The sequence below is a fragment of the Danaus plexippus genome, chromosome 20 (assembly GCF_018135715.1).
Source record: "Danaus plexippus chromosome 20, MEX_DaPlex, whole genome shotgun sequence".
Taxonomy (NCBI): domain Eukaryota; kingdom Metazoa; phylum Arthropoda; class Insecta; order Lepidoptera; family Nymphalidae; genus Danaus; species Danaus plexippus.
In genome coordinates this window covers 6764960-6792762 of record NC_083550.1, presented here as the reverse complement: position 1 = coordinate 6792762, position 27803 = coordinate 6764960, and the positions used below count along the sequence as shown (strand labels likewise).

At 37.4% G+C, this 27803-nt stretch overlaps 3 protein-coding genes across 11 annotated transcripts in view; 1 reads left to right on the top strand and 2 right to left on the bottom strand.

Annotated features, from left to right (window-relative positions):
• The window catches only part of LOC116773824 (dystrophin, isoforms A/C/F/G/H-like), a 228887-nt gene that overhangs the window by 124870 nt on the left and 76214 nt on the right, over positions 1–27803 (top strand). The gene's annotated exons all lie outside the window — the stretch shown is intronic.
• LOC116773828 (uncharacterized) lies at positions 8–9888 on the bottom strand. Of its 9 annotated transcripts, none has more exons than XM_061523736.1 (22): positions 9715–9888; positions 8922–9360; positions 8729–8850; positions 8606–8650; positions 8195–8251; positions 7433–7978; positions 7190–7327; positions 7037–7063; positions 6933–6962; positions 6530–6667; positions 6279–6389; positions 6116–6178; positions 5902–6039; positions 5790–5810; positions 5679–5702; positions 5561–5587; positions 4754–4777; positions 4386–4502; positions 1997–4281; positions 1238–1906; positions 1048–1104; positions 8–48 (listed from the first exon to the last, which is right to left on the bottom strand). In XM_061523736.1, exons 1-20 carry the CDS (start codon positions 9812–9814, stop codon positions 1250–1252), a joined length of 5109 nt encoding a protein of 1702 aa, XP_061379720.1. In that variant the 5' UTR covers positions 9815–9888; the 3' UTR covers positions 8–48; positions 1048–1104; positions 1238–1249. The 9 variants fall into 9 exon arrangements, with proteins under 9 accessions (XP_061379720.1, XP_061379721.1, XP_061379722.1 ...); XM_061523737.1 differs by having other exon boundaries at positions 1238–4281; positions 8922–9036; positions 9145–9360; XM_061523738.1 differs by having other exon boundaries at positions 1238–4281; positions 8985–9036; positions 9145–9360.
• On the bottom strand, positions 10117–14662 carry LOC133319418 (spidroin-1-like). Its single transcript, XM_061523741.1, has 9 exons — positions 14551–14662; positions 14366–14452; positions 13072–13203; positions 12819–12899; positions 12284–12757; positions 12174–12212; positions 11902–12027; positions 10342–11817; positions 10117–10271 (listed from the first exon to the last, which is right to left on the bottom strand). The coding sequence occupies exons 1-8, from the start codon at positions 14606–14608 to the stop codon at positions 10352–10354; spliced, it is 2463 nt and encodes an 820-aa protein (XP_061379725.1). The 5' UTR covers positions 14609–14662; the 3' UTR covers positions 10117–10271; positions 10342–10351.

Genomic DNA, 27803 nt, shown 5'->3' with positions numbered 1-27803 from the left:
TAAGTAATTCTTCCGATAAACTAGAAATATTATCTTCATCATCTCCTCCTGTAAAATAAATCGAACATAAAACAAGGAATTTTAAAATTTTCCGTAAAATAAATAGTGCTTGTGCAACCCTTGCAATCACTAAAACAGGTGCAATGTCGTGTAGAGAAAGTGAAACGTAAAATGAAGCTCAAAAATAATAGCGTGAGCAAAAATTTGTGACTTATCTTATAAAGAAGACAGAAGTAGAATAAAGAACCTAAACCTGATAGTCCAATTAAGCACAAGGGTTGCCGAGACACAAGGAGTAAAGGCTTCCGAGGCTGTCACGGAAGCAGAAGCAGGCCTGACAATTGAGGTGATACTTGTCACCATCATACTGGCATAACCCTGGCCCTACAAAATATTTGAGTGTTCAGAGCCAAATTAACTTTTGAACACTAATATTTGAAATAATTGAGACCTGTCTAAGATATTTCAAGTAAACTAACAGCAAAAAGCTTCAATAATACCGGTCTTAAATGTACTGTGTTCGAAAGTCAACTGCATATTTTCGTAATAAATCAAAATGAATGTTCTCGTAATGTTCTGACGTTTATTAAAACTAAGGAAGTCAAAACGTTTTATTATAACATGAACTTTAACCTATTTTTTTTTTCATTTAAAATGTAGTTACGCACTGTCTATCTCCGCAAAACAAAATGCGGACTATTTTAGGCTCAAATTGTTTCTGAAAGATGTATACAAAAAATTCAATACATAGTAAGCTCCGACCTGAGGGATTCTGTGGAAGTTTGATTAAATAGAATTTGCATGAGATCCGCGCGCCATCTGCTCTTGTAATATATTTTTAATTTATATCCCAAAAGTTGACAGGCATCTCGAGGGCTCTATCGGCCTATTTTGTTTAAAAATTATAAACAACTGTTAGACAATTTTCTAATCCACTTCACAATGCATTGCTCGTTGGTTATTAATGAGACTAATTTTTTTTATATTCTATTAACTGAAAAATATTGTGTTCCAATTCTGTTTAAAAGTTAGATATTTTTAATTTACCTGATCTTATTAAAGGTCTTCCTGAGACAGCCGAGGCGTGAGCTAGACTTTGTGGCGCTGTAAATAACATAAGTTTGAATTCAACAATCAGATGGTATTTGATCACTTTTGATATTGATTATTTGGATATCAACTGTCTTGTCAATTTATATAACAAAAGAGCTAGAAAGAGTTCGTAAACATTACTTACTCGAACCCGAATTCACGGCGTTGGCACTAGCTTGTGCATTACCATATTGTGAATTAGCTGTAGCTTCGGCTTCAGCAAGTGCGTTTGATTGACTGCCTCCAAGAGAGTAAGGATTATATGGAGATAAACCTCCGGATTGAGAGTTGGCAATAGCTTCGGCTTGAGCAAGTGCGTTTGATTGACTGCCTCCAAGAGAGTAAGGATTATATGGAGATAAACCTCCGGATTGAGAGTTGGCAATAGCTTCGGCTTGAGCAAGTGCGTTTGATTGACTGCCTCCAAGAGAGTAAGGATTATATGGAGATAAACCTCCGGATTGAGAGTTGGCAATAGCTTCGGCTTGAGCAAGTGCGTTTGATTGACTGCCTCCAAGAGAGTAAGGATTATATGGAGATAAACCTCCGGATTGAGAGTTGGCAATAGCTTCGGCTTGAGCAAGTGCGTTTGATTGACTGCCTCCAAGAGAGTAAGGATTATATGGAGATAAACCTCCGGATTGAGAGTTGGCAATAGCTTCGGCTTGAGCAAGTGCGTTTGATTGACTGCCTCCAAGAGAGTAAGGATTATATGGAGATAAACCTCCGGATTGAGAGTTGGCAATAGCTTCGGCTTGAGCAAGTGCGTTTGATTGACTGCCTCCAAGAGAGTAAGGATTATATGGAGATAAACCTCCGGATTGAGAGTTGGCAAAAGCTTCGGCTTGAGCAAGTGCGTTTGATTGACTGCCTCCAAGAGAGTAAGGATTATATGGAGATAAACCTCCTGATTGAGAGTTGGCGATAGCTTCGGCTTGAGCAAGTGCGTTTGATTGACTGCCTCCAACAGAGTAAGGATTATATGGAGATAAACCTCCGGATTGAGAGTTGGCAATAGCTTCGGCTTGAGCAAGTGCGTTTGATTGACTGCCTCCAAGAGAGTAAGGATTATATGGAGATAAACCTCCGGATTGAGAGTTGGCAATAGCTTCGGCTTGAGCAAGTGCGTTTGATTGACTGCCTCCAAGAGAGTAAGGATTATATGGAGATAAACCTCCGGATTGAGAGTTGGCAATAGCTTCGGCTTGAGCAAGTGCGTTTGATTGACTGCCTCCAAGAGAGTAAGGATTATATGGAGATAAACCTCCTGATTGAGAGTTGGCGATGGCTTCGGCTTGAGCAAGTGCGTTTGATTGACTGCCTCCAAGAGAGTAAGGATTATATGGAGATAACCCTCCCGATTGAGAATTGGCAATAGCTTCGGCTTGAGCAAGTGCGTTTGATTGACTGCCTCCAAGAGAGTAAGGATTATATGGAGATAACCCTCCCGATTGAGAATTGGCAATAGCTTCGGCTTGAGCAAGTGCGTTTGATTGACTGCCTCCAAGAGAGTAAGGATTATATGGAGATAAACCTCCGGATTGAGAATTGGTGATGGCTTCAGCAAGGGCGCTTGATTGACTGCCTCCAAGAGAGTAAGGATTATATGGGGATAACCCTCCCGATTGAGAATTGGCAATAGCTTCGGCTTGAGCAAGTGCGTTTGATTGACTGCCTCCAAGAGAGTAAGGATTATATGGGGATAACCCTCCCGATTGAGAATTGGCAATAGCTTCGGCTTGAGCAAGTTCGTTTGATTGACTGCCTCCAAGAGAGTAAGGATTATATGGAGATAAACCTCCTGATTGAGAGTTGGCAATAGCTTCGGCTTGAGCAAGTGCGTTTGATTGACTGCCTCCAAGAGAGTAAGGATTATATGGAGATAACCTCCGGATTGAGAGTTGGCAATAGCTTCGGCTTGAGCAAGTGCGTTTGATTGACTGCCTCCAAGAGAGTAAGGATTATATGGAGATAAACCTCCGGATTGAGAGTTGGCAATAGCTTCGGCTTGAGCAAGTGCGTTTGATTGACTGCCTCCAAGAGAGTAAGGATTATATGGAGATAAACCTCCTGATTGAGAGTTGGCAATAGCTTCGGCTTGAGCAAGTGCGTTTGATTGACTGCCTCCAAGAGAGTAAGGATTATATGGAGATAAACCTCCTGATTGAGAGTTGGCAATAGCTTCGGCTTGCGCAAGTGCGTTTGATTGACTGCCTCCAAGAGAGTAAGGATTATATGGAGATAAACCTCCTGATTGAGAGTTGGCAATAGCTTCGGCTTGCGCAAGTGCGTTTGATTGACTGCCTCCAAGAGAGTAAGGATTGTATGGAGATAAACCTCCTGATTGAGAGTTGGCAATAGCTTCGGCTTGAGCAAGTGCGTTTGATTGACTGCCTCCAAGAGAGTAAGGATTATATGGGGATAACCCTCCCGATTGAGAATTGGCAATAGCTTCGGCTTGAGCAAGTGCGTTTGATTGACTGCCTCCAAGAGAGTAAGGATTATATGGAGATAAACCTCCTGATTGAGAGTTGGCGATGGCTTCAACAAAGGCGCTTGATTGGCTGCCTCCAAGAGAGTAAGGATTATATGGAGATAAACCTCCTGATTGAGAATTGGCAATAGCTTCAGCTTCAGCAAGGGCGCTTGATTGGCTGCCTCCAAGAGAGTAATGATTATATGGGGATAACCCTCCCGATTGAGAGTTGGCGATGGCTTCAGCAAGGGCGTTTGATTGACTGCCTCCAAGAGAATAAGGATTATATGGGGATAACCCTCCCGATTGAGAATTGGCAATAGCTTCGGCTTGTGCTTGAGAATCAAAATAACTACCTGGAGAATAAGGATTGTTATTGTATGGGTATAAGTTATTTGTTATAGTTTCCGCTTCAGCTTGCGCAAGAACCTTAGAACCTCCTCCAATAGAATATGGTTTGATATAGTATGGATTGTATTGAGCATTTGTGATGGCTTGTGCTTGACTATTGCCTCCCACGGTGTAAGAATTGGCTTGACCCAGAGCGTTCGAGAGGCTTGATAGAGACTGAGCATTTGCCTGAGTAATTGAGCCAGACTGACTATCTATTGGAGAATGTGGATAGAAATTTGCATTTGGTGACAAGTTCCCTGAATTTGCAATGGCTGTTGCTTGGGCGGAAGTGTCAACATTCCCTCCGATTAAAGGTGCTCCTAAACGTAAAGATATTATGATTATTGGAATTTTAAATAATAGAACCAAAAACCATAAGTAACATTCAATAAAGATATAATTGTCATAAGAAGATTGCACTTACCGCAATTTAGTTGTGGCGTGCACTGAGCGACTACATATGAGAATACCACTTGACATATGCAAATATTACAGTCGATTATAAACGGTGTATCTGGTGGTTGATAGCGGCACTTCGGTTCTGATGGGTGACATTATAATAAACAATAGTCTGTTACAATTTTATAGCAATAAAGTTGTTGTAATTAATTTTATAACTGAGGTAGGTTCCTGGAGTGAATGAAGTTCCTTCAAGTGAATAAAGAAACTAAAGTGGACGAAGTAGGTCCCTTCAGTATTATAGCTACTTTTTAAGTGTCATAAGTATACCCTTAAAGTAATAAAATCTGTAATAATGACTATATGTATAAGATCTACAATTTTTTTACTTACCAATAAATACTATATTTCCGGTCGCTGAAACAAAAAAGTAGCCAATTTCTAGTGACAATAAAAGTAACTTACATGCATTACGGCAATAACGTGGTGGGAAACACAACAATAAGGACAAACATAAACAATTAGTGCTCTGGGGTCGAGAACGATGAATGGTCCTACAAAAGCAATACACTTAGTAGCGGTCAATCATTGTTACATGTTTCGTCTTACTCTTACGTTCATTGACCACCAATTGTACCTCCTCGGTGAGCTAGGAAGGATATTTAGTTACAAAATATATTTTAAAATTTAAACTAATATATATAAATTTTGTTTTGTAAATATATAAACACAAATGTTTCATTTCTGAAAAATACGGTCACATCTTTGTGGACCTCAATTCACAACAAGTATTAATCTGACATGAAATATAATCACAACTTAATAACATATTGTACTTTTTATAGTTTCACACTTTTACCCGCAAAAAAGACGTAAAAAAATTTGCGGAAGTCGTTGATATAGTCGTAATTACAATAACATCGGCAGGTCATTCAGGTTGAGAACCCTTTTTCTCTCATTGACCCTTCTCTAATATTCGCACGGCGTGTGTTCGCCTTTAACAGCACCTGTGGCGATCGCAGTTATTTCCCTCGTTTGTCATCTTTGACAGGACTGTCGCTGCGTGCCTCGTAAATTTTTATTTTATTTTCCTTTTTGCTTGTCGTCGATAAGCTTTTTATTTTTCAAAACCTTTTATGAGTTTAATTAATAAAAACGTGCAATTACATAAAATCTTCTTTATGTTTCTTTTTAACTTACCTTGATTCGTGGATGGCACATGGCTCGCTAGGAAAAATAACATATTTAAAGAATAAAACAATGGATAGTGAAACTTACGGAATTAATTTTAATAATCAAATGCTGATGGACTACTTACGGTACGGGGGTAAAAGTAAGGGTTCTGAAAATGGATAATAAATTACTTTTTCATATTATATAACACTAACTCGTGACTGAACAAATATACGAATTGAAATGATATTATTACCCGGAATCGGTGGTTCGATACCTGAAAAATAAGAATAATAATTTTAATATATTTTTTAACAAAGATATCGTCACATACTGATATATTAAAAGTATTCCTTTAAATAACTTACAGCATGATTTTTTGGTATAGCAGTTGACTTCTACGTTGACGATATTCACACCATAAGACTCGCTACACATACAGATTTGACATTCGTCCCACGGATGCTGGAATGGCGTGTTCGGAGGGTAGGGTCTACAGGTGTCGTCTTCACCCGACATAATTAAAATTGTTCAACATATATTTTTAGGACGAATTAAAAAGATAAAGTATTCTCTTCTTACGTGGTGGAGGTCCAGGTAGAGGACTAGGTGGTGGCATTGGCTTTAGCACTGGTGGCCAAGGCACTAATAATACAATAAGAATTAGTAAGGCAAAGAAACACGCCTTTAACTAAAAGTGTCACTGTAACATTTATTTTTTCAGTTAAGTACATCAATCGCTTACTCGGTTCAGGATTCTGTGATATCGTAGGATAAACTTCATGGTGTATATCTGGGATCGGCTCGGGCATTATCGGTGGTGGTGGTAGTGGTGGTGGTGGTAATGGCAGTGGTTCTGTTAGAGTTAGAGGACCAGCAAAAAAATAGTTGTAGAATATTTAAAAGAAGTGCAAATAACATCATAAAAAAAAACACTTAAAAAAGTTAAATCATTGCTATCACATAAAGTAAATATGACTTTTATGTTTTTCTTACCGCATTCAGGGTTTGGTATGCAGATAATTCTTTGCTCTGGTGTGAAGTAAACTTCCTCGATAACACACTTGCATATTTTGCATGCATCAGACGGATGAGGGAACGTCACACCGGGCGGGAATCCCTCACATAGCGACACTGAGACGAGTAAAGAGGCGAAAAACGAGCGATAACTAGAAATTTCTTTTGAGCCTAATAGTAATCTTAAACCATTCGATAATTTTACATGGCAAAAAACACAAAGAATGAACATGAAAAAAATCTGTAAACGAGTATAGAAATAAATTACAATTTATCAGCCTGTCGTTTATTCGTGTTTGGCATTTGTGAAAAATGATCAGGGGGAGAAAATAGCTTTATCATCTAAACAAGAATGAGTTCATCGATTATAAAGTAAACTTACTCGGGGCTGGTCTCGGCACCGGCGTCGGAGCTGTAAGATAACAATAATATTGAAGATCCCATCACGACGGGCGCTAAGCAAATATTTACTGTATTTATACTTACGTATTTGTATGTTGTCGGGGGGCGGCGCTGTAACAAAGGGATTGTCTTTAGATATTGTTAAAATATTTGGAATTCGGGTCAATTTAACACTTAGCAGCAAGACAATCGTTTAGGCTGTACAGAACGAACCTTATCATTTGTGAGTAAACTTACTGCATGATGGATTTTCCTGACATTGTATTTGTATGTCCGTCTGTCCGAGAGCATTGTAGATCCGCGTACATATGCATATCTGGCACGGATTCAATGGGTTTTGGAATGGTGAGTCCGTCGGTAACGGATCGCACGAAACTAGAATGATTTGTCATCCTAATAACTAAAACTGGATACATAACTTTTATAATGAACATTCAATTGTTGTGTTAGTAAGTATATGGATTTAGAGACTGTATTTACCTTGAGATTCTGGTTCAGGTGGTGGTGGTATCGGTAGTGGTGGTGATGGCAAAGGCAATATCGGTGGTGGTGGTGGCGGTGGTGGTAGATGCTTCGGCAGTAGTGGTGGTAATATTTCATAGATCGGTTGTTCTGGCACTATAAATGGTGGCTGAGACGGTGGCAAAGGATGAGGTAATATTTCATATTCCGGTTGATCCGGTAAAATAAAGTGCGGTGGTGACGGTGGTGATGGTAAAGGAGGTGGTAGTGGTGGATATATATCATATATTTGTTGTTCGGGGATTAGGATAGGAGGAGGAAGCGGTGGGTATAAGTCGATCACAGGTTGCTCCGGAATTATTGAAGGCCGCATTGGCGGAAGCAGTGGTGGAGAAGGAGGGGGTGGCGGTGCTATCGGTGGTATAGCACACGTGTTACAAGTAACACAGACAGGCATCAAAGACCAGCCCTCCCTTACACAAACACAAACCATACAATCGTAAATCGGTGACCAGATATTGTGAAGTTCATACTCGTTTGAGCATGCGATCAAGTTATCTCCTCCTGAAAAAATAATTTTGAAATAATATTCAATCCATCAATTATTTCAGTATTTTAATTTATTTTTTTTAATAAAATAAACACTTAACAGATGTGAGTAGCTGAAACTCTTCTTGTCATCTCATGCACATAGTTTCGACAAAGTAACCAAAGAGTCGAGTTTGTTAACTAAAATGTTTGTGACTATTTAACTTTTCATTACTCTTAAATTCTTCTCACCTGGTATTGAAGTTGGAAGAATGTAGTCATTCTGACTAATAACTCTTGACCTCGCTCCTTGAATGCAATATTAGAAAATATTACTTTCATAACTTTAACAAAAATAAATAACAAACAAAAACGATCTTAGAGAGCCTTTGGAACATAATCGAAAATATTTAAAGGCCTTTTCGTCATGTTTAGTTGACAAGTTTTTTTTTATTTGTTTTCTGTTATGTCGATAACTGAATAACTGACAAATATTTTAGTAACTATCTATATTTGCATTCTGTAAGATTTTATTTTGTACCAAATTTTATTTTATTAAGTTCATCCATAAAAAAAAACACTAGGGACTAGGGACTTACTTAACAATGTACACTATTAGTAAGACTTTCGAATATAGTATACTCATATCATATTTTTTATTACCTGCAAATGCATGTACTAAACCGTGTCTAAGATCTGCATCAGGTTCTAAAAATGAAAATAATTCATATTTCTGGTATAGTAGGTTAAATCAAAGATGTGCCTAAAAAAAATAATGACGTTTACCATCCGATTTATCTTGTATATCTTGGTCTTGAATTGCTGGTTCAGTGTTAGAGTTAACATTGTATGCCGCTCGATTTGTCACGGGATTGACACGAGATTCGGAAGACTCTGGATCATAACGTCTTTGAACAAAAACATAACGTCATGGTTAAATCAAGGAAATAAATATATAAACGACATTATATGAATATACCCTAAAGCTTGATCTTCGTCTTCGATAGCATTAAGGCTTGCTGTGGTTGCGTGATGAAAATACCTTGACTGTTCATCATCACTAGGCTCGGATTCCTTATACCCGATGTGTCCACCTGTACGAGAAAGAGCTTGAGTTTGAACTGATGCTTCATTACTGGAATCGTACTTGGGATGGTCAGGACTGGTCGATAGGTCATTAGTAGTAGTGCTACTAATACTACCATCTCTAGAATTCAATGATTCCGTTACAGTTTCGGTAGTAACTTCCGACTCAGTTCCACTTCTGGCCTCAATATTCTGTATTAAATTATTATCAGAGTGCAAAGTTCCAGGTGTTGATGTGTCATATTTGGTAGTCTCGGCTGAATCAGTATCAATCTCTGCTGTTGCTTCTCTATATAAATTACTATTGTTTGATGAGGATTTTCCGATTTCACCTGTATGATATAGATTTCGATTATCTATTTAGTTTCTGGTGATAGTTCAATTGTAGGTTTTGATGTTGACATTAGATAAAAGTTTAAAAAAATTATCATGGGTTGTTATTTTGAAATTAGATTCAAGTTATATTTTAAAAAAAATACTTCTCAATACAAATGAGAATTTAAAAATTCTAGATTTAAATACTTGGTACATTACATAATACATTAAAAATATTTTAAGTGTAATACGCAACTTTTTATGCATTTTATTCTAAACTAAAGCTTTGTAACATTGTATCTCTATGGATGGAATATTATTTATTACCAACACAAACGATAATTGGAAGGTAGATTAAAATATACGTTTACCTTGTAATACATCGTTGGAATACAATAAGTTTTCACCTTTGGTACCCGAAGATAACAGGAAGGCAAGGAAGCAGAAGCCTCCGATCAAGCCCCCCCGCATCTCTTATATTTTATTTTCCGTGTCCACTTTTGCTCCCTAACTTTTTCTCCGTAACCCAGTATTATTAAAGTGATATTTTAAACTGAGCGAATGTACATCACGTACCTCATTATAAATACTTGATAACATTCCGTGATAATCGTGGACATTGATTTATGTTCAAATATAATTACAATTTCATTTGAAACGGCTAAAATCGATTCGTTCTATCAATATTATTTGTTATACATGTCACTGGTAATGAAACCATTTAAGTTATTATTAATAATTATAACTTTTAAAGGACAAAATAATATATCCAGTTCATTATCCCACTTAAACTTTATTTGTACAAAAAGGGTGAAGCGTGCTTAAATGTCTATTTGTAATGCTGATTTCTTATTCTATGATTTTAGGGTCAAACGAACAAGCCGTGTCATGTTAGTGTCCAAGTGGTTGCGAGATCATTGACGAATGTCTGAAAAGAATGAAAGACAGATTAAAAATAAATAAAGCACGTTATTCAATCTTGAAATGTTATACCGTACGTTGTGATTATTAGTCTTGTGCATCTTCTTCACCGGCTTTGATTTGAAGTGGTGATATGAGTCCTCCCCAACCTCCGCTGTTTGCATTTGCCATTGCACTAGCGTCAGCTGAACTGCCCCCGTATCCTCCCCAACCTCCGCTATTTGCATTTGCCATTGCACTAGCGTCAGCTGCACTGCCCCCGTATCCTCCCCAACCTCCACTATTTGCATTTGCTATTCCGCTAGCGTCAGCTGAACTGCCCCCGTATCCTCCCCAACCTCCGCTATTTGCATTTGCCATTGCGCTAGCGTCAGCTGAACTGCCCCCGTATCCTCCCCAACCTCCGCTATTTGCATTTGCCATTGCGCTAGCGTCAGCTGCACTGCCCCCGTATCCTCCCCAACCTCCACTATTTGCATTTGCTATTCCGCTAGCGTCAGCTGAACTGCCCCCGTATCCTCCCCAACCTCCGCTATTTGCATTTGCCATTGCGCTAGCGTCAGCTGCACTGCCCCCGTATCCTCCCCAACCTCCACTATTCGCATTCGCCAAAGCACTAGCATCAGCTATGCTTCCACCTCCATATCCTCCCCAGCCTCCGCTGTTTGCATTTGCCATTGCACTAGCGTCAGCTATGCTGCCGCCTCCATATCCTCCCCAGCCTCCGCTATTTGCATTTGCCAAAGGGTTGGCGTCAGGGATGCTTCCGCCTCCATAACCTCCCCAACCTCCGCTGTTTGCATTTGCCATTGCACTAGCGTCAGCTATGCTGCCGCCTCCATATCCTCCCCAGCCTCCGCTATTTGCATTTGCCAAAGGGTTGGCGTCAGCGATGCTTCCGCCTCCATAACCTCCCCAACCTCCGCTGTTTGCATTTGCCATTGCACTAGCGTCAGCTATGCTGCCGCCTCCGTATCCTCCCCAGCCTCCGCTATTTCCATTTGCCAAAGCACTGGCATCAGCGCCGCTTCCACCTCCATAACCTCCCCAACCTCCGCTATTTGCATTTGCCAAAGCACCAGCGTCAGCTACGCTGCCGCCTCCATAACCTCCCCATCCTCCGCTATTTGCATTGGCCAAAGCACTGGCGTCAGCGATGCTTCCGCCTCCATAACCTCCCCATCCTCCGCTATTTGCATTGGCCAAAGCACTGGCGTCAGCGATGCTTCCGCCTCCATAACCTCCCCATCCTCCGCTATTTGCATTGGCCAAAGCACTGGCGTCAGCGATGCTTCCGCCTCCGTATCCTCCCCAACCTCCGCTATTTGCATTTGCTATAGCGCTAGCGTCAGCTGAACTGCCTCCTATTCCTCCCCAACCTCCTCCATTAGCATTTGCTATAGCATTTGCCTCAGCTGAACTGCCACCCCAACCTCCATACCCGCCTGCGTTGGCATTGGCAATAGCATCCGCTGAACTTCCTCCCCAGCCACCGCTATATGCATCTGCTTCTGCAGAAGCTTGTGCGCTTGATGTTACTCCCCAACCACCACCTTGAAAAACCAGAATTTTAAGACATATATTCATTATTATCCTATAAATATACACATTATAAATCTTGCAATATTTGTACTTACCGCAGCCGGGTATAATTTGGGACTCTATATATACATAATTGTATCTGATTTTGCAAGTATGCGTACGGCACCTATCACCGGCTAAGCTGAATGGTGTAAGAGGGAGTCTTCCTCTGCATATGGGAGCTAAAATATTTATTTAATTTTTAATGTCAAACTTTTCTGCTCTATCTTAAAACAAATCTTTGCTAGTTTGATTAATCCTGGCTGCTAAACTTAAATAATACTAATAAACATGTTTTGTTCAAAACAATTAAATAAAAGATACTTACAAACATATATGATGATTGGAACAGGATATATTCTAGTGCCTAGAATTAAGAACATTTAATTACAGCACATGAGACGGATGACTACTTAAATTATTTTATTTATTACTTACGTGTGTAAGGTACTGGGACTGGTACTAATCTGTCTGGGCCAGGGACGGTGATATACCTGTTGACTGGATAAGGTATTGGCATTGGCGGAGACGGCATAGGAATTGGGATAGGGATGTTCCTAGCTGGTCCGGGAACCGGTACGGGGTATGGCACATGTACTGGCGGTGATGGTACGGGAACAGGGACCGGTACATTTCTAGTTGGTCCTGGGACTGGAATAGGTTCGGGTACCGGTAACGGAACCTTTATTATTTGCGGCCGGGTTGGAACTGGGTATGGTCGATTGACGGGATAAGGAACCGGATAAGGCTTATCGACCGGTACAGGAACGGGTACCGAAGGACCCCTCACGTAGATCTTTTCTGGAGGTGATGGGACCGGAACGGGAACAGGCACCATAACCCGCGGGCCAGGAACGGGCACTGGCACTGGGTATGGGCGTGGTGGTCCAGGAATCACTACCGGTGGTGGACCTAAAAATTTGAACGATTTAATCAAAGTTGCTTGTGTCTATTAAAAAATGTAAAAACTTACATATTGAATCCGGATTTGGTGGTGGTATTGGTGGTAGCGGTGGTAGTGGTGGCATTGGTGGTATAGGTGGCATTGGGGGTGCTACAAAAAGAAGGTAATAAAACGTTCTCTTAATAGATGGGTACCTCTCGTTTGACTGTTCCCAATGATTTTTTATTGGATAGTATTAAAAATAACTTTTAATTAATTTCAAGTTAAATACTTTTTGTGTATTAAAACACAACATCAGCTGTAAAAAATGTTATATACATACGACATTGATTGCATGGTGCACATTTAGTGTACAGTGGCCCGAAACCATATGTGAAACATCCACAGACGTAACAGCCATCCAATTTACTTATGTAAAACATATCTCCAGCTCGACTGCATCTCTGGTCTGCAACTGTGGGCAACGAAGCAATGTTATTCTGAGACCTTTAAACTAAACTTAATTTCATATTAAAGTAGGTTAGTTCAATTGAAAACAAAAAGCCTGATAAAAAAAATCGCGTGTTTCCCGTGACTATAAATATTATATTATATTTTTTAGCACTAAAATAGCGCACTTTAATTCATGATTGGTCGCCAGCACTGCTAAAATTTTACCTCAATGCGTTCCAGATGACTCTCACAGATCAGAGTAATTTAGTAAGATGGGGCAAAGGTACCGAAAAAACTTGCTACATCTGCGGGGAGGTTGGAACTGCTAAGCATTTGCTGGTGGGATGTAGGGTACTCCTAAATAGCAGTCAATACTCGCTTCGTCACGATAGAAATCATACGTGAAGCGGTTAGTCTATGGTTAGCTAGACCGCAAAAAGAAATAACCACGAACCAACGATCAATAATAGGTTTTGTCCGAGAAGGCACTAGAGCTACAAAATCAAACGTCAAGCCTTACTCTATAATTAAAGCGGCTTCGGATTGGACTTTAATGATTGACACGTATGAGAAGCAATATAAGATCCCAGAGGATATTTGTGCGTCGGCCTCCAGACCGGACATATTTTTATATTCGCGAATTTTAAAGCGCGTTGTACTAATAGAGTACACGGTTCCTTGGGAAACCAACATCCCCAATGACCATGCCATCAAGGTCAACAAGTATTACGAGCTCACCAACGAACTCACTAAGAATATGTTCGTTGTAAATTTGTACGCGGTAGAAGTAGGAGCGAGAGGTATAACAGCCAAATCTCTCTACAACCTGTTAAAAGACTTAGGCCTGCCAAGTACTAACATCAGTTCATTCTTGGAACGTGCATCGAAGGCAGCCCTAGCAGGTTCGTTTCATATTTGATTAGGTAGAGAGAGGAGCTTGGACAGTGGAGATGAGCGTTTAACGCGCGTTAGATAGGGGCCCCTTAAACCTACACCTGGGTCGCAAGTCCCAGTCACTGTTGAAGCTTCTCTCCCTGCAACGCGATGGACCCGGCACCCGCACGGTGAATCACGCACGCACCATGGAATGCTGAGAGGTTTCGTCTCTTATATTGTATATTAGTTTTGTATTTTATATATTGATTTCCTGACTCTTATATGTATATGTATACAATCTCACTCACTGATCGGGTTTCCTACACCGTACCCCCCTCCAGCGCTCGCCTCCGCGAAGGCGCCCGCCCCGGCGAAGGCACTGCGGTCATCGGCTTCTATAGCATTAACAATACATTTACATATATTTCACAACGTACCAACAAACACCGCTCACAATTCACATTATACGACATACTGAGCTGTCCCAACTCACCTTCGGCCGAGACAAAGGCCGCGACCGACCAAAGGAGTAATAGCTTCCAGAACCACATGCTTGTTAGAAGTGGACCTTGTGAGCACGAGAGCTCACCGAAGATGCCACCGACTCGCTACTTCTTACTATTTAAAGTATTTTCCTTTACGCGCTGATGTCCGGCGCCAATCAATTAACTTATTAAAAACATTTAATAAATATCAACTCACGAGCAATAGGCCGTGTCGATACAACTTGATACCCGTGAACAAAAAAATATTTACAAATCAATAATTTAAGGTTCGCTGTTCTGGGCCGTGCAGATAAAGATCCTGAATTGCAATAATGTTCAATGTGCCTCGATCGAGTGTTGCTGTGAGTGCTGTGAGTATAGAGTGTCATTCAACCCTCAACTATCTTCACTGAATAAAGGAATCTTATCAACATACACCTACAGGGACAAGCATTGGAAACTAAACATAGTCATATTAGTTGATCATTTTGATTTATCTTATCTATTAACATATTACGATCATTCGTACACATAATTGTTAAGTCGAGGTGACATGTACTCTAAACATACCTACGGAACCCGATTAATGAATATGTCGAATGACGGTCTGTCAAGTGAACATAAAATGTATTAAAATTAATATAAAATACTGTTATTGGATGCATTTCCTCTTGTATATTATAATAAATTAATATTATTAAATACATTTAGTTCACACAGAACATACTCTGTAGACAAACGGGCATGGATGTACGGACAGTTTGTTTTCCCTGTAATATATGACGTGTTGCATGTCCTTGTAGGTTTCATTTGTCAACGAATCGTTAGCCGCGGTAAGGTTATTAAAAAGATGTGGACTACTCACTATCGACGTCGCGCCGCTGAGGAAGGGTCATAGTCAACTTATTATATCATATTATGTTATTAATGCAGGTTTTATAATTTGTTTACAAAAACGTTGTTGTTCTCCCCCATTAATTTGTATAATTTATATGAACGAGAATATTTATATCGATGTGGTTGGTCATATGATTAATCTATTTTTTATACTTTCTTAATATTATAAATTATTGTAAAACGTCCGTGAGGTAATATGTTTTAAACACTGCTTTAAGATTTCTATTTTTATTTTGTGAACATTTCCGGCACGTCCTATATGTCCAAAGTCAAATAGCTTAACAGATGAATGTTATTTACTTCCGAAAGGCTTTGATCTATAATAAATAATTAAATCAAGGAGCCGCCGAAGTCATGACATACAAGCCATTAAGATTCACCGTTCTCGCATTTATCTTTATATTGTTTTTCGTAACTGTGTCATTATGTCTGGGAGTGCGTAGTTTATATGTCAGGTGTAACAGCTGAGTTATCGTTTTTGTCACCTCACCGCAGCACACGCGGAGGGCGCCATCATCAGGGCTGCGTCCGCTTCCTGTCCCCTGTTCCGGCGCGCTGCCATTGTATGCGTTGTTTTATGTTTGAATGTCACTTTTAATAGTGAATCGTTTGTTCTAAATTACAAAATTGACTGACTCCGGTAGTTTAAACTGATTTCTTTTACAATATAAATAATGTGTCACCATTATTTGAGTGTCACCGTTATGAGACCTTTTACTGGATATTTTATATTACGGCCGTTTTTGCTTAATTGCTTTAAATTATTCAGAATGAAAGTTGCGGCTAAGAGAATAAAATAATGTTGCCTACTCCTAGGAATATTCTGTTCGGCTGATTGTTGTTTCTGGTGAGAAGACTGACGACCTGGCGATGAAATGTGACGAAAATGCTATGAAAAAAATTAAAACAGAAACGCGATGGATCTGTGAAAGATGTTTTAATCTTGCCAAATTCACGTGGGCTTGGTTTTTTAATTAAAGCACGTGTCGAGTTAGCGAGGTGAGGCGAAGCGAGGCAGCCTCTTCAGGCTGGCGGCCCTACCCTGCGCCCCGCTCACTCTTCCCACTAAAGGGGTGATGCCCGATGGAAACGCGGCATTACGTGTGTTCTTTAGATTTCATAGAACTTATGCCCATATTATATTTTCGTTTTGTTCTTATTAATCTTGTATGTACATCGCCGGGTCTTTTTTCTTCTGTACTCACTTTAAACTTATCTCTGTCTGTAACACAGGCAAGATTTCAGAACGTGAGGAACTATAAAACATTCTCATTATTAAAATTAGTAAGGATTCAATTTAAACAGCCGGCCGTACATTCTATTTCTAAATTCAACTTTATATTTCCAAGCCTCTATGAGAATTTTAGTGTGCAAACGGATTTGGACCATAAAACTACCTTTATATGGGAACGAAAAATAACTTAAATTCTATTCTTTTGTGCAATATAAATATGGTATAGTAAGCAATGAACACAAATCCCGCACAGAGACGGCCGCCTCCCGTCGACGTCCTGATTGATGGATATTGGAAGATGACGGGATTACAGGGTATCGGTTTATACTGTCCGGAACCTTCCCCGGGGATGCTATCACTCGCTTAATACGCGACTATTTTTATGATAAAAAAAACTATAAATAAAAACTTATATACCGCGTCTCTCGCTAACGACAGCCGGGTTTAAATATTTTAAAAATTGAAATATATAAACTTCTAGTTCGTTATAACAAATATTTTATTATTTTAAACCCAATGATCTATTTGACTTGATAACGTGAGTCATCTGTTATTGAGACTAGTTAAACGTCTATGAACAGAATTTAACACTGAATATGTATATTACTATAGTTTTAGTAATATATTTATTTTTATGATCAATGTATCCAAAAATATTATTTGATTCTTATTATTTCAGAGGACGAAATTTCTGTTTAGATGTGTTCTCGAAATAGTCTTAGGTATCATTAATATCCTAACTTTCAGTCTCTTCATTAACTCATATTAAAATATGTATAATTTATTTGCTTCTCTTTCCAAAAAGACAAATGATGAAATTAAACTCTTAAACCGTTCCTTTAAACCATTAGTGTAAGTGTAGTCAGTTATTGACAGTTAAGTTTAACCCCCTTTTGTTATTTTGAAATATAACTGTCAGTCAATAACCTCATCAACAATGTTCATCTATTATTTGACAGACAATCATCTGTAATAGTTTACTGTTCTGTTCTATATGAAGGAGCCTGATTTACGTCACTTCCTGTATTCTGTTCTGTTTCCTTTCCTCATTTACGTGATAAATTATGAGACGTCAATAACTTATATGAATATCAGCATGTGATTTTGTTTTTCTGTTTCAGGTAAATATGTAAAGAATTATTTACATAAGGTGTCTGGGGTAAGGTTTTATTTTTAAGCTTTTTCTGATATAATTAAAAAATAATCTCAGAAGTTTTATTTCAAAATATTTTGTAATAATAAACAATGGCCGTTATTTTTAACGGAGACAATAGTTAACTGAAGATATCCGTGAACGACATGAACGAGCTCGGAATGTTTGAACACGAGGGACATTTCGTTTTTTTCGCATCTTCTTGCCAACCTGTTTTCATGATTTTCTTTCTATCACCATTTCTCAGTATTCTTTGTTATATATATATATATATCAGCTCAGTCCAGATACTTATCCACTAAATAAGTGACTTATTTAATTCAACATTTAATTGCTCCTGGAACCAAACTTAGCTGAAACTAGTTAACAAGTTCCAGAAGACAGTACACCTATATAAAGGCTTTGTAAGCTCCGAGGTTATATATTCATTAGAGGAGGTGTCCTCACCTCCTCGGGATGCTGAGATAACATATCTATGTGCAACGTGATTTTTTAACTTCCTTCATAATATATTGTCGGTGTTAAGAAGTTCGTCGCAGGTTTGAAGGTGAAGGCGGAAGTCACCTCGTCTGATACTCACAAGCTATTTTTATAAACTGCTCATTTCGTCATGATCACTGAGTTAATTATTTCATATTATAAAGTGAGGAATGATGCCACGTTTGTATTATCGTCAGCATTAAATATACAAGATAAGTCACAAAACATATCCAAGGGAATCGCTAAACAAATTATTGTGATTATTTTTATTTTTTATTTTCTTGTCCTGTTTAATTGATTTATTTCTCTGCCTCATCATCCGTCCAGCCGTGTGAGGCCCGCTGCTGCACATATGCGTCTCATCGACCACATGCTCCAGAAAATTATGAAGTGCGATGCTGCTTGTCGATATGAAACTGTTACCTCCGAAGAGTTTCTTCATAACAATATGACCAGCTTTAATACCGTAGCTACTTCTTACAATTTTGATTCATTCAATGAATGTAACTGTGGAGTGTCTCCCTGACCTGATCTCCTGCATAGAACCGCATTCCGCTTCCTGGCAACATTCCCAAATGGTCACTTAGCAAACCTAAAAATATAGACTTAGAACCAAACTTCCGAGTAAATAGAAACTATCTACTTCAATATTTTATTTTTATTAAAAAAACTTACTATACGGACCACGTATTTTGATGACATAGTAGTACTATTTATCCTAAATATAAAACATTTAGTTCGTTTAGTATGATTTTAACAATATGTTATAAACTATTGTAAATAATATTCTCGTAATCAAAGTTAACCACCAGAGCCGCCAGTCGGAGGAGTCGTGTGAACCGCCGCCGCAAACCATAACCAGCTCGGAGCCTTATTAAATTCCCTCTCAACGACACGGGGCGGAACGATATCCACCTTATTTTATAAAAAATAAAGTTTAAATTTAAATGGAAACCAAAACTCTGATTCCAACCCTTTGCTCGTGTAACAAAGTTCACATTTAAGCAAAATTTATCCCAACCCGTGCTATTTCAATTTTGAGCTTTCATCTGTTTGTATAAAGTCGTCTCTACAATGAATACAGCGGTGTGTTGGTCACAGTAGCAACTGGTATACGTGATATGTATTTAACATTACTACGGGCGTACCAAAAATATATATTTTTCATGTAACTTTAAGTGAAATCATATTTTAACAATGAAGACGTGTCTGTCTGTAAACATGTCGTTAATCAGCACTTCGTTACAAGTTTTCCCGCGTGTGGTGCGCAAGTGATACGTTCACGGAGCTCAGATAGGAACAAACATACAAACTAACTGAAACAAATATAAATTAGCAAATATTTGTCGAGTTCACGATTCGTCTGCGTCACGAGAACTAATAGTATCGCCGTGTGTCAAGCGACTGGAATCCAATACCCCACATGGAAGGCTTCATTACGATTTCAATTCTCGATGTACTGAGATTTAAAAATATTAATATTATTTTTCCGTCACACCTGCAAACATTCCTCATATGTTGAACTTCGACTGTTCAATTATTTGCTTCTGCATTTAGAGCATGTCTGAAACTTATTGTTAGGTGTCTGTTATGATGTACTTATATGTATCGTATGAGATCTGCTCCACAAATAAGTTCGTTTTTCTTGTATTTTGCAAAAAATGAAATTTTAACTACATCGTGTTGTTGGCCTTTCTTCATTGTTATTGTTGTTATATATACTAAAGGCACTATATATACATAGTGTAAGGTAATTTCCGTCTGTACGGTTGTTGGGAGCGTCGTGTGTGTCCGCTTCCTCTCGGTGCTCACCTTCCTTTATAAATATCTCTTTGTCATCTTGTTATCATTAAAGTTATTCAAACACAAAGTAAATATAACACCTGCTAATGATCCTTTTATAAATGAAACGTGCTTTGTTAGTTTATTTATTTGTTCAAAACTCTTTATATATAATATTTTTGGTCCCATATATATTAATTTTAACTTTTCATTCCCAACAAATCATAATACATACAAAGTAATTATTCATAAATTTTATAATGATGAAAAGATGAAAAATACTACTAAATATATTTTAAATATTTTTTATGCCGCTGAAATTATCTAAATTTAATTGAAACTGAAATTTAAATGAAATATGTGTAGTTCGAACCTATGACTTGTGAGCTTCTCGTTCCGGTCACTTGATCAGTAAGTCCCGTGAGTCCCGTGTCCAGACCCCAGTCGATAGATTTTTCATTATTCGTTTCCAATTAATTTCGACAGTTGAAATCAACGTCATTTTAATTTTAGAAACAATAACAGAACTTAATGACAACTATAACCCTCCTCTGGAATGACTCGTCTTTTTATTTTCTGTGACACTCGTCAAAGATTAGAGCAGTCGTAAAAATGGCGATGTGTCTCCTTTCACGACAACGGCTCCATCTGACACCGTCTGATGACAGCCGCTTCAAGAATTTAACATGTGAAAAATTCCCTCACTTAGAATATTTCAGACTTAAAATGTCTCGTTATAAGGATATACCATATTTTAGTAAAATAAAATGACTCCTATTTTTTTTATAAGTAATGTCTTGGAAGGATTTACTTTAATATGATGAAATAGTTTAAAACGTTCTTTATAATAAATATTGAAGTACGTCAGACGGATCCCTGAAATACTAGCACTTACTCGATTGCTTTGAATGCTCTACGGATTCCTCTTTATGGCGTCTCGGATGAAGAATCTATGTTATTTACTATTAATATTAATGTTGAATAGATTTTTAAATTGTGTATACTTTAAAAACTAAGCACTCGTGAAGCAACGTCGGCGACCTTGTTGTTGAGGATTTATTTCGATTTTATTTATGTACCGTTTAATTATTTATTTGATTGCATATTTTTCGCTGTAACGAGATGGATCCTATCTTCTCTTAATTGTATTTATTACAGGTCAGAGTTATTTGTTCTCATAAAGACCGAGGCCGGGGCGACGTGACAATACTCGTCTCAAGCTCATTAACAACACACGGTTACCGCTTCAATAACTACTATGAAAATATTACACGAGCGAAATTTTATGATGTTATCGAATAGTTTTCTTAAATGATATTCTTATAAAATTAAATTAAAAGTTTTCTGTGCTAATATTCAATGATTGATACCAACACGATATTAGTGTAAGCGAGATAGAATGTAGTTTCCGGTAGTTCATCCATTGACCGCTAACAGGAGAGCTTGAAATATCCCCCACATTAATGTTTTATGAGGAGAACTGTGAATCATTACTTGTATTATATATCATAAAACAGATAAATGTTAATATTTAAGAGGACTATTGAGGAGGTGAACTCAACGTCGGTACTCGAATGTTCCTAGTAATTATTCGTTACACCCATGAAGCAGCATAAACCGTGAACATGGATAGGGGACGTCGCTTTACACCTCCCGCCGATCCTTAAACATTTCAATGAACCGCTTCCCAATAACACATCAAGTGTTTCAAATAAAACAAAAAACGCATATAAATAACCTAATGAGGTCCGTGTAATTAAAAAAAAATATTTCCTAATCCGAATCAATGAGTTTTTTGTCAGTTCCCTTTATAAAATTGACGCTTTTATTATTATGCAGGTTTAAACCTAGTTAGTTTTTATATCATCACTATTCATACCGTTATAGATATGTTATTACGTTCAGTATATTATTCAAATATATTATGAAAGCCCTTACACGACCCACTAATGGTCTTCATAACAATCGTTCCAATACACTAATTATTTCTTTATAATAATGAAACTATTTTTACCAGAAAAACTACTAACTACCGCTCCTGCTAACGAACCGCATAGCTGCTATTAACGTTTTTATACAAGACAGTCACACTGCATGCACTCTGCTAATTATTGGAGACTTCGCTAAACCGATCTATTCTTACTTACACACATGTAAGCCTATATTCGTTATTTTTGTGAGCATTTTTATACGCACTATGTGAAAGTTCAACGAGTTATTAATTTTTAACAATAACAATTGATATGTTATAATTGAAATATTTTTAAATTTGAAAATACAAAATACATGATGAGAGTCACTTCAAGTTGACCGGTAACCTCACACATAGCAGTTTAATTTATTCTCTATTTACCATTTCTTAAAGTAACTCATGGTGAGTAATGTCTATGGGCAGCATCGATTCCAGTTTTAAATGGTCCAATTTAATGGCATCTTCATGTTTTAATAATAGTCCAAACTCTTACCTTACCGCCCGCCAGCAATATGTAAATAAACCTCTGAAACATAACAACGTTTTATGAAAACTCCCAAGTCGTCGCTCAATGACATAATTTAAAAACTTATTCATTGGTTTTCCTAGTTAGGGTTTCCTCTCTAATGAAACGAGAACCTGCGTCCTGAAAAATAATCTATACAGATAAACAACCGGATAAATACAAAACTCAAATGTTTCGTACAGATTTTGTGACTTTATTTTCTTCATATTATCAAGTTCCATGCCTTAAAAGGATGTACTCAAATATAGAGTAGATTTTCATAAAAATATTATTATTATTAATAATATTAATTACCGAGTATATAATTTATAATTAATTCATATCAGTTCCAGTTCAATGGAATAGTTGCGCACGCGCATCTCGTTTGTGTGGGAAGTATACCGTTAGGCGATTATTTCAAATATTTGTCTCTTGTATAATTCATTTTTAACCGAAGAATTTATTGCTATTCCAATATGTTTATATTAGAATATTATTATAATGAAATAATCAGATCACATTTAAGACACTCTCCATAAAAATATTGTATTAAATACTTGAGAGAACTAATTTTAAACGTTTTGACAGTGTGCTAAGGTTTTATTTCAATCTTTACTAAACCTGTAGCAGACGATGTAGTTTAAATGGAAAGGTTGCGTCGGCGGGAAGAAGGCAGACGCTCAGTTAGTTTATAACGTCCATAACTAACGCCTTGACATTGTTATGTTTAATGTGTGTCTGTGGAGCAACTTATTCTCTGAATGTATTTGACCAAGAAGTCATCGGAATCAACACGTATTACTAAAAAGCGTCTAATTTATTTTGCTGGAATGTTAATTGTGAAATGAAATATAAATCCTATTTAACTCCTTTAGCTCTTTGATTAATTTAAATTGAATTTCAAATCGTAATTTTATACAAGAACTGATTAAATTAAAACAAGCTAGTAACCAAAATCGCTACACTGATTTCAATTTAAACAGTTCATTATGGCCGGGTTTAACGATTCACAGTAATTCTGCAGTTCAAATATAAAACTCTGTTGTTTAAAATCTTTTTTGAATAACTTCGAAATTGTAAACGCGTTGACCCAAAAATGGTGAGTGTGTGGAGCTAACCAGCCGTCAGCGGAGTGTTGGAGTAATAGAAATATCTTCACTCAACACGATTCTACAGCGACTCCACAAAATAAACAAAGGTGAAGTTAAAAGTCAAACAGAGTTCGGTGAAGCACGAACCTTGACTCCTTCACTGTAATCTATTGACATCCACAGTGTTAGCCAACTATTGATTAAGGGTCGACAAAAAAATACATCGAAGGAAGAAATCTGTTTATATTTTTTTAATAATCAATTCTGCGACTTCGTTTAATATAAAGGTGTAAATTTAATAGCTTATGCTTTTGTTTCGCCCTAAGTACCTTGAAGCGAGTCAATTGTAACAAGGTCTTAGGAATCCAATTGTTTTCGGATGTCAGCGCTTTAATTAAAATCTCTTCAGTCTCTTCAATATTCACACGTCAATGCTCATTTGTCTCGAGTCATACCTCCAGCTCAATAGTGAAACGATCTTATATTTTTTCTTGCTAGGTTCTGTACACGGCTTTGTGTTTAACTTGAAATAAACCAACAGAATAAAAAAGTTATCAATTAATCTCCGCAGTTTCTTAATAAAGTTTAAAATTTTCATTCTACTAACTCCAAATCGATAATTCTCACGAGGTCGTATGCCCACAGTCGTCATATTTGTTGAAGGTCCTATGTCAAGGCTGTATTGTCGTTTCCTTGTTTTAATGACATCTACATGATGTTCGGTTCTAGTCATCATCACATTTTTTGCTAACATTTTTCGTCATGAAGTAATGGACATGGCTTCGTCAGTACGTCTTATGTGTACGTACTGTTTATTAGCATCTATTACTAACAGATTCCAAACGACCGAGAAGGTTGTTCATTAACTTTACGAGGTTTGTTTGTTCTGTCGGACGTAACTGCTTCGTTTATGAAGAGGTACATTTGATTTATTATTTTTGCGTCGGATACAGTTTATGGTTGTAAGGTGTGGATGAGGACCTCCAACTCCTCCACGTGACAATATATGAGCTGTCGGACTGTTTCCATATTCTCCTAGGAACTACATAAACGATATGAATAATAATCTTAAAATTTCAACGTTTCCGACATTCCTCCTGGTTTTCCTGATTGTTACCTTGGCATTGATACTTAAATATATTTTTTTATTGGCAATATTATTTGTTTCGTTAACTATATTATTAAATTTAAAAATAATATCTGGTGTTATTGTTGTTGAACCGACTTAGTTGACGAAATTTTTCAATAGAATTGAGAAAAAAGTATAAATCCGAAACTGAGACCGTACAGTGCTGACGACAATTTAATCGGTTCAACTAAATATAGTTCTTAATGTAACGTCATTATTACTAAAATATCGTGAACGCTATAATGTAACGTAACAGTTATAGAGGCCTGCGAGTCGGTAATGTTCCGGGTTCAATACCCATTTAAACATTCGCTATAGTTAATGTATTTGGTTTCGTCCGTATCGTCGGTGATGGATTAATTGTTGTAATTATAAGTGTAACACGTTTGATATTTGGTCCTTCGAATCCATTATTGAATGCGGGTATTATTAAAAGAGCATTCAACAAACACACAGCTCTGTAATCATAGCATCACATTATATTATTTCTATTGCCCGGTGCTCTGTACTCTCTGTCACTTTCCAACGCTGTAATTAATCATTCAGTTTTCGCCCTATAATTATTTTTTAATATATTCAAAAGTTCCTCGCCCACGTGATGCCACAGTCTGAATTCATTCGGAGCTCGGTCGTCATGGTTAGAGCGGTATCCTAAATGCGTATGACCATAATAAAGTAGCATGTGACATGAAACAATGCGCGGGCGCACGTGGGCGGTGGACCGTGGCTAGTTCCAAAGAACAGTTCGATACATTGTCAATATTATGAAACGTAAAATTTAAACGGTTTAAAGATTGTCTTGTAACAAGATATCGATGATTTTTTACAGGTCATTACAATTCTTCTAAATTCAGTATTATGTTGCACATTGCGAATCGACTCATGAATTTATTTCTATGAATACTATATCGGTATATATTACCGACAGTACATCATTGACGTGAATATTTTTATGTGAAGTGAACTGTTTTTATCTTTAATAGTCTCTCATGCTGTTCGTGCCCAACGTTCCTAGTAGTCATGTATATTATCTGATCCCTTCTGGTTATCTGTCGGATGTCACAGTCTATTCACACGTGTTGTCTCCGGTCTGTTCGTTAAATCCACTTACTCTGTGGCCCGCTAACATTACGCAACTCTAGAGCGGGACCGTCCGACGGACAATCTCGCCGTTATTCAGTCAATGTGTTCGCTCGAACTAAGTAGCGCGTGAACTTTAAAATAATAGAGCCTTTTTCCGTCGCCCCCGTACCGTGAGATCGGTTCATAGCGTCCCCGTCCTGTGGTAAATGTTCGTGGTAGCGGTCTAGTGTCGTGTTTCTGTGAGATGTGTCAATGGAGCGAGCGCGTGCGTGAGCGCATTTCCATTCATGTATCATTAGGTATGTATGTATTTTTGTATGTGATCGGGTAAGTCGGGGTTGTAACGTGAACCTGACGTCATTCTCAGTCGAGTCGAGTCAGCAAGGTCGGCCTTGTGAGATATTAGTCGCTAAGAAGGTACATATATCATATCTTGAGTCAGTGATCAATACTGAATGTTGTACTCGTTTCAAACAAACCTTATCCAGGTTTGTTATATTAGATTTCTTTTATAATATGAGTTTTCCTCGTGGATATTACTTTTGCTAGTCAAGTGTTTGTAAACTAATGTTCATTCATTTCGAAAGTTAACATCGCTAACACTAACAATTTAATTTACCGACAAAAGATTTCGATACAGAAAAAAATTTAAAGTAATTACAAACGCTACTCGAACTAATTCACGTATTTACAAATCCGCTCACTCACCGTCATATAATTTGTAAGAGTACTTTAAGAATCTGTCATTACTTAAACATTGTACTGTTTATCGCGCTTTTCTCGTTTGTAAATTTTTTTTTTTGATTTTCATTTTTCGACATGAATTTCTTTTAATTAAAGTTCCGTTGAGACTATCATTTACTTGGAGCAGCTTCCGAATAATCGACTATTATATTTCCTTGCCTTTTTTATTGATATATATTTTTTTCTTAACCAGATGTTTGTCAGCAAATAACAATATTTAGACTTTTTTTATTATTATTTATTTTTTATTATTTTTGTCGTATTATGTCAGTATGTATAGGGCGATGCTCATTTTCACAAATCTCGGCCAATTGATTCGATTTGTAATGAGAATTCAATAATTGCTCGAAACCCGTTCAATGAATTTGTAATACGACCACCCTGTGTGCTGGCAGCGCGGCTATTTACTAACACATTCAATACATTAAATTCACTATAATCGATTGTAGATTTTATTTATAGAAATCATAAGAAGTTTGATTTTTATTGTAAGTAAAATGCGGGTGACAAGTTGACCTGAAAATGATATAAAGATTTTTATCTCAATGTAAACTCCGTCGCAGCTTATTTTGGCTGTTGTGTTAGTGTGTGTTGTCTATATATTGTGTGTTTGAACTTTTAAAATTTTCAGTATACTTTTAATATTATAATGATCAAAAGTCTTCACTCAAGTCAAACACGACATGTGTGAAAGTATTTTGAAATATTTTTTTAACAAAACAATTTTGTAACACTCGTCTGTTATCGACACGAGTATCAAGATAAAGTTACTTAGACGTGAGAAGCTTTCGAGTGGCCAATTAAATATAAGAGTTTGATGAAACTACTCAGAACCAAACGGTGAGAAGGAAACGGAGAGATGGATAGAGACAGATAGAGATAAGGGGGGAGAGATAGATGTCTTTGAAAGAAACTTAGTCATAACCTACAATTGATATAGATAACGATAATGTGAAAAAGAAACAGACAATTGCTTTGAGACTAAAACTAATAGAATCATCGAAGAGCGAAGAAGATGTTCTCTACGAGTGTTAAAGCTTTTCCATAACTTCTGTAATGATTAATAATAACTAAGAGTTAAATAGAAATACACCGGCTTATACCAGTTATTGTTTATTTCTTTAAAGTCAATTTTCAAAACAGTTTGCTCTCTGAATGTTATTGACAGCCTTTTCTGTAATTTCGTCGTCT